The 13,432-nt window shown below is 43.7% G+C and overlaps 1 protein-coding gene across 3 annotated transcripts in view; it reads right to left on the bottom strand.

Annotated features, from left to right (window-relative positions):
* Positions 1 to 13,432, bottom strand: part of RALGAPB (Ral GTPase activating protein non-catalytic subunit beta) — a 71,790-nt gene that overhangs the window by 19,651 nt on the left and 38,707 nt on the right. For 2 of the 3 annotated variants that reach the window (XM_069872032.1, XM_069872033.1), the window contains 7 exons: positions 12,543 to 12,676; positions 10,177 to 10,359; positions 7,773 to 7,924; positions 6,033 to 6,220; positions 3,065 to 3,171; positions 1,338 to 1,490; positions 488 to 697 (listed from right to left, as the gene is read on the bottom strand). In XM_069872032.1, coding sequence (XP_069728133.1) covers positions 488 to 697; positions 1,338 to 1,490; positions 3,065 to 3,171; positions 6,033 to 6,220; positions 7,773 to 7,924; positions 10,177 to 10,359; positions 12,543 to 12,676 — 1,127 coding nt within the window. The remainder of the gene's footprint in view (positions 1 to 487; positions 698 to 1,337; positions 1,491 to 3,064; positions 3,172 to 6,032; positions 6,221 to 7,772; positions 7,925 to 10,176; positions 10,360 to 12,542; positions 12,677 to 13,432) is intronic. The other variant, XM_069872034.1, reaches the window with a different exon arrangement.

The following is a 13,432-nucleotide window of genomic DNA, read 5'->3' as shown; positions in this document are numbered from 1 at the left end:
ACTTTTAGACCTCATTTTTGCAAAAGCTCCATTCTCTACTTTTGTTAACAGTTTTCGAAAAGAAAACAACAATTAAAAGAGAACCCACAAGTAAGAGGCAGACTTTAAAATTAAGAATATGGATCATTTCCATAAACTGTTGTTTTAACTTTAAAAAGAAACCTGTACAACCTATATGCACTCCCGAGCGTTCATAAGCAGTTAAAGCACTACTGCACAGTCACCTCCGGAGCAGAACTCCTAAGGCACTTGTATTTCAGAACCTCTTCAAGTACCATCCCTAAACCCCATCTCAAGCCAAGGGAGCGACTTCAAGCATGAACACCTCGACTGGATTCCACCACTTCGGTTGGTTAGACTACAGCCTAGCAGTAGTTAGAATTACACAGAAGATCTTGCCTTAATAATGCTCAGTTCTATTCTTTTGCCAAGTCAGAGCATGTGGATACTCGGGGTATTTGCACAACACTAAGAAGTATCAGGTCACCTTCAATGCCTCTAGTGAAAGAAATCCAAAGTGAGAGAGGAACAGGCGTGCTGTCTGGAACTCCTGTGCTGGCGGTGGGGGCTTACACTCCGTGATCGGATCAGGAAAGCTCTTCTTCTGCCATTCCTCTTCACTTTTCTGATCTATGGAAGTCTCAAAGATAATCTGCTGGGCCATGCCATTCCTCAGCTTCTCATGTCGCTCTTCAAGCTGAAAAACATCGCATGAAATGCCAATTCCAGCAAGATCACCAAGACCCACTAAGAAAATAGCTTCATCGTCTAGGAAAGCCGTAAGTGACAGATAGAGCAGCTGTTGCAACTCTACCACAGGGATCTACACTGAAGCACTATCAATGAGACCTCACAATGTTACAAAGTGAGCACCTGAACACCCTGTTTGCATTGGAGAGCTGTGGCAAATCTATGCATCCAGCATCAGCTACCACTTCTCCCTTCCAAGTGAACAGAAAGCAGCACATATTTGGCACTGTGAAACTTTAAAACATTGGAGATGCTCACCCTCTCCACTCCCAGGAGGTCTCAAAGAAGCCCCTTCCATTTCCCCAGGAGCAACAACAAAATGCAAGTCATTGCTTCCTAGCAATATAAGGTTACCAGTTTGTGTAATACAGCATGTTGAAGAGTGCCTCCCAAAAAGCACATCCAAGGCATTGTCAGCTTCCTGGAGAAGTGCACAGACTTTATCAGCTGGCAGAGGTTATTATTCCATTAACGTGAAATTAGCCCAGCTAAAGAGTAAAGCTATTTACAGTAAGACATTAGTGTATGATTCATGAGCAGACACAAAACCCAAGAACAAATTAAGTCGGAGACTGAGAGTTACTTACTTCCTCATTCACAATTTCGTGCAAATCAGGAATGCTCAAGTCAGCTTTCACAAAGGGGATCTTGTCGACTTCTTCAGGAAAAGGGCGGTGCTTCACACTGTATTTCAACCCAACGTCATTTTTAGGAGCCGGACGAGGTTCTGCTACAAAAGTCTGACGAAAGAGAGGGACAGTTTTTACATTCAGGCCATCAAACCATTAAATAATAGTTTATTATAATGAATGGAAAAGATTCCCTCCCCCTCACCACCACAAGTGCACAAATCCATTAATGAGAGCATTAAAATCATTCAGTAAGGACTTCAAACTAAGAGACTTGTATTAAAAATCTGGCTGTAAATGTTAAGAGACACAGTTTTGCCTAATTTGGTGGCCGCACTCCTGGAAGCAATAAGCCTGCTTACCTTCTAATCTCTAAGCAGCTGCAAATCCCAACAAAACCAGCAAGCTTACATGGGCATATTTTATTTTCAGCCCATTCCAACTGTATTGAGTAAAAGCTGCTGCTTGTTTGAGTAGCCGCCATTTTAACCCTGCTGACTGATGACCACAACGAGCCACACTGAGGAGTACTGGAAGAGAGCAGCAGTGATGCTGGTGGTCTGGAGTGAGATGCACTGCCAGAATATCAGAAGGCTTGCATAACTTATCACAATGCAATGCTGACATTGTTACTATTATGTTCTAAACTACTGGTATGCAATTAAAAACTTGCAGTTATCAATGAAAGTATTAAAATATTTTGGTGGAGGTTTGTAGATGCATAAGGTCCAAGCAGGCAAGCCCTTTAATTACATCTTGAGTGCTGCTTTGCGGATTTATTTACTACCAATTATAATTCAAAAGGGCAAAACTGCTAGCATTAGAGAATGACTTCAAGCTGGAAAAGTTCCCTTAGAGCCAGTAAAGTCAGCAGCCAGGAGATAACTTCTCCTTTGGTGTGGGAGGCAGCACACTGGGACTGACCCTGTCCAGTGGAATGGCCCAGCTCAACAGCCAGCCCAGCTCCAACAGCACTATGTGGAGCGTCCTCCAGAAGCTGCTTTGCAAAGACCAGATTTACTTAAATGTGGACATGACAGCTGAGACTGACAGGCCCTTGTTGCAGATACAGTGTTATTTCCTCTATTTCACTGAGGGGCATAAGAGTTCAAAGATTTGGTGAAGAGCAAAAACAGGCAAATTTTCATAAGAGGGACACACTCCACCAGACACCTACAACACGAGTTATTTCTTTAAAATACAACTGGAATACTTCTCTCTCCTCCACTATTCCTCTCCAGGTAGACAATGTTTTTCACAGCAGGTTTACAGCCACCTTTGCAACACTGGGCTTGCTGGCTTGAATAGCTATCCTTTCTGCAGCACCTCCAGGCTCTGCTGACTCTGCTGCAAGGCTTCGGCCTGACACCCTCAAATCAGCACCAGCACTCATCCCTACACACTAAATACACTGCCTGCTGTCCCATCACCTCAGGAGAAGCTTTCAGGAAGAAAGGAATGCCCCCACCCCTTGGATAAGCCAGGAAGGCGACAGCCCTTTCGCAGCCTGTATTTAATGTTAATCACAAATTGTAAAGTTACCAGAGATGTCACATTACCTACAGCTAAAGGCCCCGTGGCTCAGCCTTAACGTACAACCACCAGCTGTGCGGGGCTCTCACATTAGTGGAATTTCTGCTGAACAGCGCTAAGTTAAAGATTTCTTTATGGGCTTTGATAGAGACCTTTTGATTTGCTTTAGCTCCTCTTGGTAAAAGACAGAGTTGCTGGGCCCATGCAAATCTTCCAGATGTCCCACGGATCAAAACTGTGACGGAGGGGAAAGAGTCATCTGCAAAGCACATGGGTTAAGAGGATAACACATATCAGAAATTGCAAGCAGTAACTGCACTAATTTGCAAATAATCATTGTCCTTGTTCAGAGCAGGAGGTTAGACTGCAGATTCCTGAGGTGCCTTTCAATGCACACAGCAACGTTTTTAAAACTGCAGGGATTTCAGTCACCCTTCAAGACTTACAGGCCACTGACATTGGCCACCTTAGAGGGACCATCATACCCCTAGAGTTTCTCTTTTAAAAGTTATTTGTATTTATCCTTTGTGCACATAAACCACAACCAGATGACATCAGGTAACCTGCAGACAGATATTCCTTCCCGAGGCTTTCACAGGAAGCGCAGCCACACAAGCAGACACAGAAAAAAAGAAGCAGGGCCCACAATGCCCGCTCCAGCGATCGGCTCAAACATGAGCTGACGTACTTATACATTATTGCAGTTAAATCTTGCATACAAATCCCCTTGAATTACAAGTTACACACAGCAAGAAAAGATAATCTAATTTGAGATCTAATAGCATCACAGGATTCCTCAGTAATGCACTCTGAGGAGGAGCAAGGATGAGAAATGCTCAGCTGCTCCAGTGTGCTCTACCCCACTCCAGTCAGGAACACGTTTGCGCACACACAGACTGGGGCAGACACGCGACAATGGCTCCCAACACTTTCGGCAAGATCTGTTTAGTGATAATCAGTGAGGCTAGAGCACTCTGGACCACAACTCAAAACTTCTCTTCGCCGGTTGATGAAGTTCTGTGCAATCTCCGCTGCCAGTACTGGTGCCTGGAATCCATCCTGACCACAGAGAAGGCAAGTACTACGTCAGTGCAAAATCCATTGCTAGTTTTGTTGTTGTAGACTGTGATGCTTATATTGGATTAAACTTTTATTTAACTGTATTCATGGGCTATACCATTTTAAAGCATGACATTCACTCTATTTATGCTAATGGTTTGGTTGCACCATTTACTCATTTTTTATATTACTTGTCAGATTAAAGATGGAAAAAAAGCAAATTAGAAGAATTTTATTGTATAAGTTCAAAAGGGGACATAAAGCAGCAGAAACTGCTGGCAACATCAACCAAGCATTTGGCCAGGGAACCATCAACAAACATACAGCTTGACATTGGTGCCAAACACTCCAAAACAGAAATGAGAGCCTTGAAGATGAGGAGGGTCACAGGCATCCTTCTGCAATAAATGACAACCAATTGCAGGCCATAACTGAATCAGAAATATGCAAAACAACTCAAGAGGTTGCAGAAGGACTCAGCGTGGACCATTTGACAGTTGTTCAACAGTTGCATTGAACTAGAAAATCAAAAACCTCAACCAACGGGTGCCACATGAGCTGAACAAAAGTCAAAACAACTGCCATTATGAAGCCTGCTCTACACTTCTTTTGTGCAACAAAACCGATCCATTTCTTGATTACATTGTAGACATGGGACAAAAAATGGATTCTGTCCAGCAACCAACAGCATTCTGCATGATGTCTGGACAGGGGCGAAGCACCAAAACACTTTCCCAATGAAGCTGAATCAAAGAAGGTCATGGTCACTGTTTGGTGTTTGGCAAGTGGAATCGTCCACTACAACCTTCCTGAATCTTGGCAAAACCATCCCAGCAGAGAAGGATTGCCAGGGAATCGATAAAATACACCCAGAATCGCAATGTTCAGATCTAATGTTCAGTGGAAAAGGACAAATTTTTCTCCACAACACCACCCGACTCCATCTCTCACAAACGACTCTGTAGAAGCTGCACAAACCAGGCCACAAATATCTGCCTCCCTGAGTCAACCCCCCAGACATTTTGCTCAACAATTATCATATTTTCAAGCATCTTGCCAATTTCCTGCAAGAGAAGATTTCCCATAACCCAGGAGCAGCTCAAAATACCTTTGAAGTATTTGTCAGTTGCAGGACTCCAGAATTCTATGCTATGAGAATAGAGAAACTTGTTTCTTGTTGGCAAAAATGCATAATTCTAATAGCTCTTAATTCAATTAACAAATTTCATTCTAAGCTGAGATAAACTGCTTTAAAGTTGATGGTTAAAAATAGTAGTTATTTTTGCACCAACCTAATATACCTGTGGCAGAGCAGCAGACCTAACATAGCCTTAGACTGAGGTTGTATACAACACAATTGTCTTCCATTCTGTCAGGTATTGCAGGAAGACTTACGGGGGATCAGTTATTCAGTTCAAAGCATTGTACGATTTAATACTAGATTGTTTTTAATATAAATTCTTGTTGATCAGAGCTCGTGAGGCTTAAATTAGTTTCATTCAGCTGTGACGGCCAATACCCTCCTTTACAGCGGGCATCATTGACAGAATAGGATGGTACATGGGCAAGTTAGCAGCTCCTAACCAACAACAACCACCTAAGCTGAAAGAACACACAGAAAAATTTGGTTACAGAAGACTTAACACAAGGAAAAGCAACCGAGCAAGAATAAAGTGTCACATAAACTGTTTTTTGAGCAAACAAACAATTCTCCCTATCAAGCCTCCTGTAGATATTCACTCATATGAACAAGGAGGTTTTCAAAGTGCAATGCCAGTATCATTGTCCATCAGTTATTACTTAGATGCAGTCAGCTGTGAGCATCCGATCTAACCAGGTGAAGACAACTACATGAATAATTAGGATGGGCTTGTATACATTTGACTACCCGTGACATTAAAGCTATTCCCACTTTATCCCTGAACGATGCCTTGCTCAATCACACACCAAAAAAAAGAGAAAAGTCCCTGAAACATGAGAGACACTTGCTGAAGCACCTTTGCTTTGCAGCTCCACGCAGTTTTAACCAGAGGAAGAAGAAAGCGAGAAGTATGAACTTACTCTGTTCATTCCCTAGAGGCTGCTCCAGCATTGCCAGGATAACACTATTATCCAAAACGAAGTAACGGAAGCTATGTTTGTTTATGGTTGGTAGACGAGAATATTTAATTAACGTGGTTTCATTCACCAAGCTGCAAGGAGACGCAGGACCACTGGGAGAAGGAAATGCTCCAAGTAACTGCATAATACTGCAAGTGAGAAAACAGGTAAAGTGTTATGACAGATTAAGATGACAAACTTCTACCCAAGCACAGACCGTCACTCACTCTTCATTTGTGTTTTGACAGAGCAGTTACCCTGTTCAGGAAAGCCAGCCCTCTCTGTCAGCCTGTTTTAAAATAGAACCAGTAACCTCAGAAAGCCATACATGAAAGCCTCCTAAGAAGGGTACTCTGCCTACAGGATGAGTTTCTTTAACCTGGGTTATAAAGATATTAAGATATGTTTTAAAGTGCCAAAATCTGTACTCTTCCACAGCTTTTTTTAATGTTCCTTCTGATGGGAAGATTATGGATGACTGAGTTCATCACCCATACTGAAGCCCACCCTGATATCAACAAGCAAGGCTGACACAGTAGCTGCATGAGTTATGATTGTCTTTGCTTTCTTCAAGTTCAGATTACACCAACTTAAAACCCTTTAAGAAAGACACAGGATCCCACCAGCATGACTACCACACACGGCAACTTTCTCTGGGAGAAAGCCACCAGGTGTGGTCCAACAGTGCCCACCTCCATGGAGTCTTGGCCTTAGGAAGCTCCTAGAAGCATTGATTTGGATGATCTGAAGCTGTACAAGATCTACCTCGTACTAATGGAAACTGAACAGGTCTATGGCAGGAACCAGTAATGAGAGCGGTGCAGTGTCAGCCCAAATACCATCTGAGCTACCTCAGACAGCTTCAGCTCTACATGAAGAGATGCAAGCTTAGTCAACAGCAAAGGGCCACCCACAAATTCCAATGGGTAGCTGTTTTTATCTTGGAAATGACAGGTGGTTTTAGTAGCAGTGGAGTTTATAGCAATTTTATTGCAAAGCAGAGCAAAAAGCAGCTATTGTATTTTGCCAAACACATTTATCCAACCCATCCTGGCCTGTCTGTTATCATGCTGTTCATCCACTGCTTTTGAAATCCTCTGGAGCAAACCTGGATTTCACTCTCTGTTCTTCCCCACCTCAGCCATTACCTGTACTGCATTCCCAGCACAACCTCACAAATACTCTACACAAGCTCAATGCTGTGCGCAGAATCACATCCCATTCTGCATCAGCTTAGACCTGCTGTGTGTGCCATTTCCTGCTGCATTACACGAGACTGTGTCTATCAGCTTCCCAGTCAGTGTGGGGATGGCACATCCTGTCAGGCTGAGGAGAACGAGGAACAGACAAACAGAATCTCTAGGTCAAGCAGGAGAGAGAGGGAACTGCTGTCTGCAGAGAGCACTGGCAAAGGACACCTCACCAGGGCTGCAGGAGGGGTTGGGTTTGCAAGGAAGAGACCAGGGAGGAGAGTAAGACAGCAATCACAAGGATCTTCTCCCTGTTGAATACCTGTCATAGGGGGAAAGACAGATCTGCCTGAGCACAGGACAGCCCTACCCAAAGGGCGATACAGGGATACCTTCTGGCTGACTTCTCAAATGCTCTTGTACATCAAAGCTCTCTCAGCTGGGAACTCCTAAAGAACACTTTCAGACAAGGCAATGCTAAAAAGTACATATGCTCTGACAGATTACATACCACGTTAGTGTAGCTTCAGCAGCATCCTTCACTCGCATGGATGCGGGGTTTGGCTCCTTATCTCCTTTGTACTTCACCTCTTGCTCACTATTTTTGGACTTACTTCCTGAAATGCCCAGCTCCACAATCTCCAGGACCTCTTTTAAACAATCCTAGAACACAAGAGGAACCATCTTAAAGCAAAAGCATTCCACTGAACACCTCCAAGAACCTAGTGAAAATGCTATATTATCAACTGAAATACAACACTGCTGGTAACACGAGCTCAGAAATACGGGCAGAAGATTATTCTAGCAATGTTGGAATAAGATCGCATCTGCTATAGGAATGATATTTTCTCCATCTATAGTTGTTTGCTTATGTTTGTATTCCAGTGGCAGAGAGTGCTCTGAATAAACACAAGCTTTATTCCATTACTTATGTACAGCATTGCCAAAAGAAGTACTGAAAGCACAACTGAAAAATGTAAACGCATTTAAAGAGATAATAAATGTATTTCTGAGACTCTCTGCAGAACTTAATAGAGTTCTAAGCACATTAAGAATGAACCCACCAGGAAAATTGTAAAAATACCTTTTCCAAATGTTCCAATTGCCAACAGCTTTCATAAGCAAAATATCATAACAGTATCCTACACAAAAACAATATTCTAGTACACAGCAAAGCTTCAACAAATAGTACAGGAGAGGCCAACACTTAGCAGAACCACACAAGTGCTGCTTGTTACAAAATCTGAAAACATCTGAATTGCTACAGCCAAAGCTGAAATCTCATGGCTCGCGCTATAGAATAATGCAGGCGAGTGTTCTCAGGAATAAATAACTGGCTAAAATCTGAACATGAGCGCTCAGCTTTCACCACCAGAGCCCAGGCAGGGCTCTACACCATGGCCTGTGTCTGTCCTTATACTCATAACAGATGTAGAAAAAGAAGTGAAGAGGGAGTTTTCCGACAGCAAAATTAACCAGTGATGAGATGCAGAGGCTGGCCATGAATTCCAGAAGTTTGCAAAGCTGCCTGTAGAACAGCCAGTGTCCAGTGCACTCTGCATACAGTACCTAAAACCATCTTGATAGGCAGCGAGACTTAAACTTGCAAAAGGAAACAAAGCTTTATGCAACTGAACAAACCACACTGTGCCACATACAGCGAAGCCATCCCAACCCTGTCACCCATGCCAGTATCCTGAAGTGCATGCAGAACTGCCTTTAAATCAAGTCCTGCCTGTGTGGTTTTTACTGTCTCTTTTTAGATATACGTATTTTTATATACACCATAGACTACACAAACAAAATGCAAAGTTATGTAAAAATATGTTCTACATAAACCTGAATTAAAGTATATTAATACTTAGTGTGTAATATTTTATATGTGAAAATATAGATCATCAAGCTGCTTCTGCAAGGTGGCCAACAGCAAAAATATGCACCCTAAATTTTGTTTTATTCATTATTTCTTTAACCAGCAGGGCAGACGGCTGCTGGAAACACCCATCTTTCAGTTCCTGCTCTTTTCAAAGCTTCCCAAACAAATTCCGTCTTGGACTGAGACTTGCCTTGCTCGATTTTTAGAAAAGTGTATTTTTGGTGAAACAAACTGTGATTATCAAAATATTAGGATCAAAGGAGTTCCACTGAGTCTTAAAGGTGCTTTAGTCAGGCAAGAGCCAAGAAATTAGAAGAGACACAGCTTTCAGTGAAGCGTACCCGCAGCAGCTTGCAGTGCTGCACATACACCACTAATTCACAGAATCTTAGAATTACAGAATGGTTTGGGTTGGAAGGGACCTCAAAGCCCATCCAGTTCCAACCCCTGCCATGGGGAGGGACATTTCCCACTGGATCCAATTGCTCCAAGCCCCATCCAGCCTGGCCTTGAACACCTCCAGGGATGGGGCAGCCACCACTGCTCTGGGCAACCTGGGTCTGGGCCTCCCCACCCTCACAGGGAAACGCTTCTTCCACGATTTCATCTCAATCTCCCCTCTTTTAGCCAAAAACTGTTCCCCCTGGTCCTACCCCTGCACTCAAGAGCCACTCCCCAGCTTTCCTGGAGCCTCTTCCAGTACTGGAAGCTGCTCTAAGGTCTCCCCAGAGCCTTCTCTTCTCCAGGCTAAACAACCCCCATCTCTTGTTTTTTTCAGGTTTTCTTTCCTCCTCTCTTTTTCCAGTTTCACAAAGGAAGAAAAAAGATCAAGACATTCTTAGAAATATGAAACGTAAATGTAAAGCCAAAATATTCTCAGTGAATAAAGAGTAGATCTATAAATCCAAATCTATTTTGCACAGGAACTTGTTTTAAATTTCCTAGGACATTTTTGAAAACTGAGCAAACTACGTTATTTTAAAGTCTCAAGTTGAGCACTAAAGGTGTTACAGTTCGGATACCCAGCAGAGACTCTGACCTTCTCGTCCAGCATGTCAGGGTGCTCGGTGAGCCAGACGCAGAGGCACTGGAAAGCCGCCACTATCATGGAGTGCAGGTCACGGGAGTGGAGCGGGGCCGGGCGGCTGCACTGGTACACGATGTAGCTGCACACCGAGCTAATCGCCCTCTTCCGATCTGAGCAATCGACTGCCACTTTCACCTGGGTACAGCAACACAGGAGAGGATGAGAATTCCTCCACAAAAACTTTTCCCAGAAGAAACAGTTTTTAAAGGCATTTTTAAAGACAGTTTTTAAGAAACAGGAATAAACAGGTGAGTTCTTTTATTACCGATTAAAAGCTGTGGGTAAAAATATTTAACAGTGACAATTACTAAAACTTGAAGAAGTGCTGCTGTGAGGTGCCATCAAACTACATGGCTTGGCTTCAAGAGTGGTATCAAGACGAAGAAAGAAGTTTGATAAGAAAGTAATTGCAACCTGAATAAATTAGTATTTTAAATGCATTTGCAGCGAATGCCTACCCTTCAGCTACAGCAACCTATTCTGTGTCTCCAAGAGCTCATTCACTCCACTCTGCTCACAGACCTTTCCTCTAGGCATATTTTGTCAGCACAGTAAGTTTCACCAGAGAAAAAGGGACAGAAATCTCATCCTCAGACAAGCAGATTGGCAAAAAAGCCCCATAGCCCTCCCCAAAACTCACTGCAAAATCCCCTCAGCTTCTCTCCAAGCTCAGAGCCCCAGGAAGCAAGGCTATGGACCGGAGAGTTAAGGAAGAGCCTTGAACACAGAAGCATCAGGATCCACACTAAAAAAAACTAAGTAAAGAACTGGATTTCTCTTCTATTCTCATCCCAACTCATGACTTCACACAGAACAGTCAAATAAAGCTGGATTTTTCCACTCTGTAGCATCTGACCATGGCATAAACGTTAAGCTCATTAAGGTGCACCCTTATCTAAGCAGGAAGGTGGACAGTTGGTCTTGCTGGTGACAACACTGGAGCCAGGCAGCTCCACAAAGTGTTAGGGGGTGTGTGACAATTCAGAATCCTAGTATGCAGGCAGAATTTCCTTCAGCAGCATAACATCTACGGCAAATAGAGTCCCCTCAAGATAAGCTTGTGAAAAGCAGGTTAGCGACCCAGTACTCTTGCAGGGAACAGTACCTTTGAATCTACCCAGTCCCACTGATGACCTGGTGCCAAACAAGAGACTGAGTAGGGCAGCCCCAAATCCAAGAAGGGCTCTGCGAACCGTCCTCTCCAAAGGCACAAGCAGAATCAGCTCCCCACCCCACAGTTCTGCTGTAAGAGACGATCTCTTTCTATCCCCTTCATTATGAAGGAGAAAGATATCCAAGATCACAATAGATATAAAATACAAAGATCACAATATTTGACATCACCCTGAGAGGGTGTTTGAAAGATCACAGATTTTCACATTTCCATCTCACTGCAAGTCAAGAAAAAAACCCAGCGTGGCTTAACCACACAATCTGCAGGAATCCTTGGCTCTGTAGGATGCTATCTAAGATCCAATATTCTTACATTAATTCATTGTAGAACACTTTCAACTGCATTCTTCAACTCACACTGCTGCAGTAATAAACACCTAGTCCAACATGGCTCAGTGCTGACCCTGTGCTCTATGAAACACCCGAGACAAGTATTTCAGAGATATGTTGAGTTCCCAGGGGGATGTGATAGAAAATGCTGAATTGTCAGGCCAGGCCATCATGACTGCTGTGAACACACTGGGCTTCTGCTTAACCAAAGTCGCGAAGCCCAGCTTGGGGACAAGAGCCTAGGCAAGAGCCCCCAAGCAGAAAAGGGCACTGTGCTTGTCAACATGAAGAGACACACCCCACCCCCCGAGCAACTTAACTGAGTTATTTGCTGTTGGATCAAGGAACTGCATGCACACAAAGCTCTGACAATGGTGACACCATAGTATTCACTATCATTTTCTAAGCTCAGAAAACTATTTCCAAGATGAGATGGAAGGGGAAAAGCAGGTACAACACTTAGAAATGGGCAATTAAGTTGTTTAATACCCTGGGATGTTTGCATCTGCTACCTACTAGCAACAGATAGGATAGCTCAGCAAACTCAGACAGAAGCACACGGTAGAGCCCATGCATCCAAAAAAGCCCTGAGCTTCATGTGGAAGCTTCACAGGGCACACGTTGTTTGAGGTCCATAGCACAGGCCCTGGGAGAAGACGCGGTACAACAGGAGCACTGTTTTCTCTTGTGTCCAAACAGAACATTTGCTGGCAAACTCGGACACAGGTGCGAGTCTGGCAGCATGACTTTCATCTACCCAGGACCCCTAACCACCCCTTGAGAAGAGCCTAGAGATGCAAAGCTTCCCCTCTCACCTTTGCCAGTCCAGACAGAAGCTCCAGTGCCGCTAGCGAGACACTCATGTCCTGCCTCCACTGGGAGTTGAGTCTCTGGGTGACCAGGTGAATGCTGCGGATCAGCAGTCCCGCAGCCGTATCTGTGTTAAGAGCTAGGATGTAACCCAAATGCCACACACCCCAGGGAGGGAAAACAACTAGGTGTTAGTGACAACAAGCAAAGCACAGTCAAGTCAAAGTCAATACACACAAAATAAGATTATACACAACCCAGAACTAGAAGTTGAGTTGGCTACTTTTTCATCAGGCTAACTCCTTTGCATACCCCATCAGACATTGTACAAATATATTCAGACTGCTTATCTCAATCTTTACTTTTCAAAAAAGATGATATTTTGGATAACCCCAGGACTCTGGCTGCATTTCAGCAGAACTGTGAACTTCAGGTTTTTCTGCTGTACTTAAATTGGTGTGATGTCTTGTAGTGTCAGAAAAGTTTAGGCATTATTAATGTGTATTAGAATCATGGAATGGTTTGGGTCAAAAGGAACCTCAAAGCCCATCAGGTCCCACTCCCTGCCACAGGCAGGGACACCTCCAACTCGAGCCGGTTGCCCCAAGCCCCATCCAACCTGGTCTGGAACACCTCCAGGGATGGGGCAGCCACCAGTGCTCTGGGCAACCTGGGCCAGCGCCTCCCCACCCTCCCAGGAAAACATTTCTTCTTAAGATTTCATGTCATTCTCTCCTCTTTCAGCTGAAAACTGTTCCTCCTTATCCTGTCCCTGCACTCCCTACTAACTAGGCATTAGTACTTGTATATTTAGGCATCAGTAATGAACTAACCGAGCACTCATAACTTCAGATATCTAAGTCAGAAGTTACCCATTCTTTCTATATCTAGTGTT

The sequence above is a fragment of the Phaenicophaeus curvirostris genome, chromosome 18, assembly GCF_032191515.1.
Source record: "Phaenicophaeus curvirostris isolate KB17595 chromosome 18, BPBGC_Pcur_1.0, whole genome shotgun sequence".
NCBI lineage: Eukaryota > Metazoa > Chordata > Aves > Cuculiformes > Cuculidae > Phaenicophaeus > Phaenicophaeus curvirostris.
Note: the sequence above shows the minus strand (reverse complement) of the source record. Positions and strands in the feature narration are given on the sequence as shown.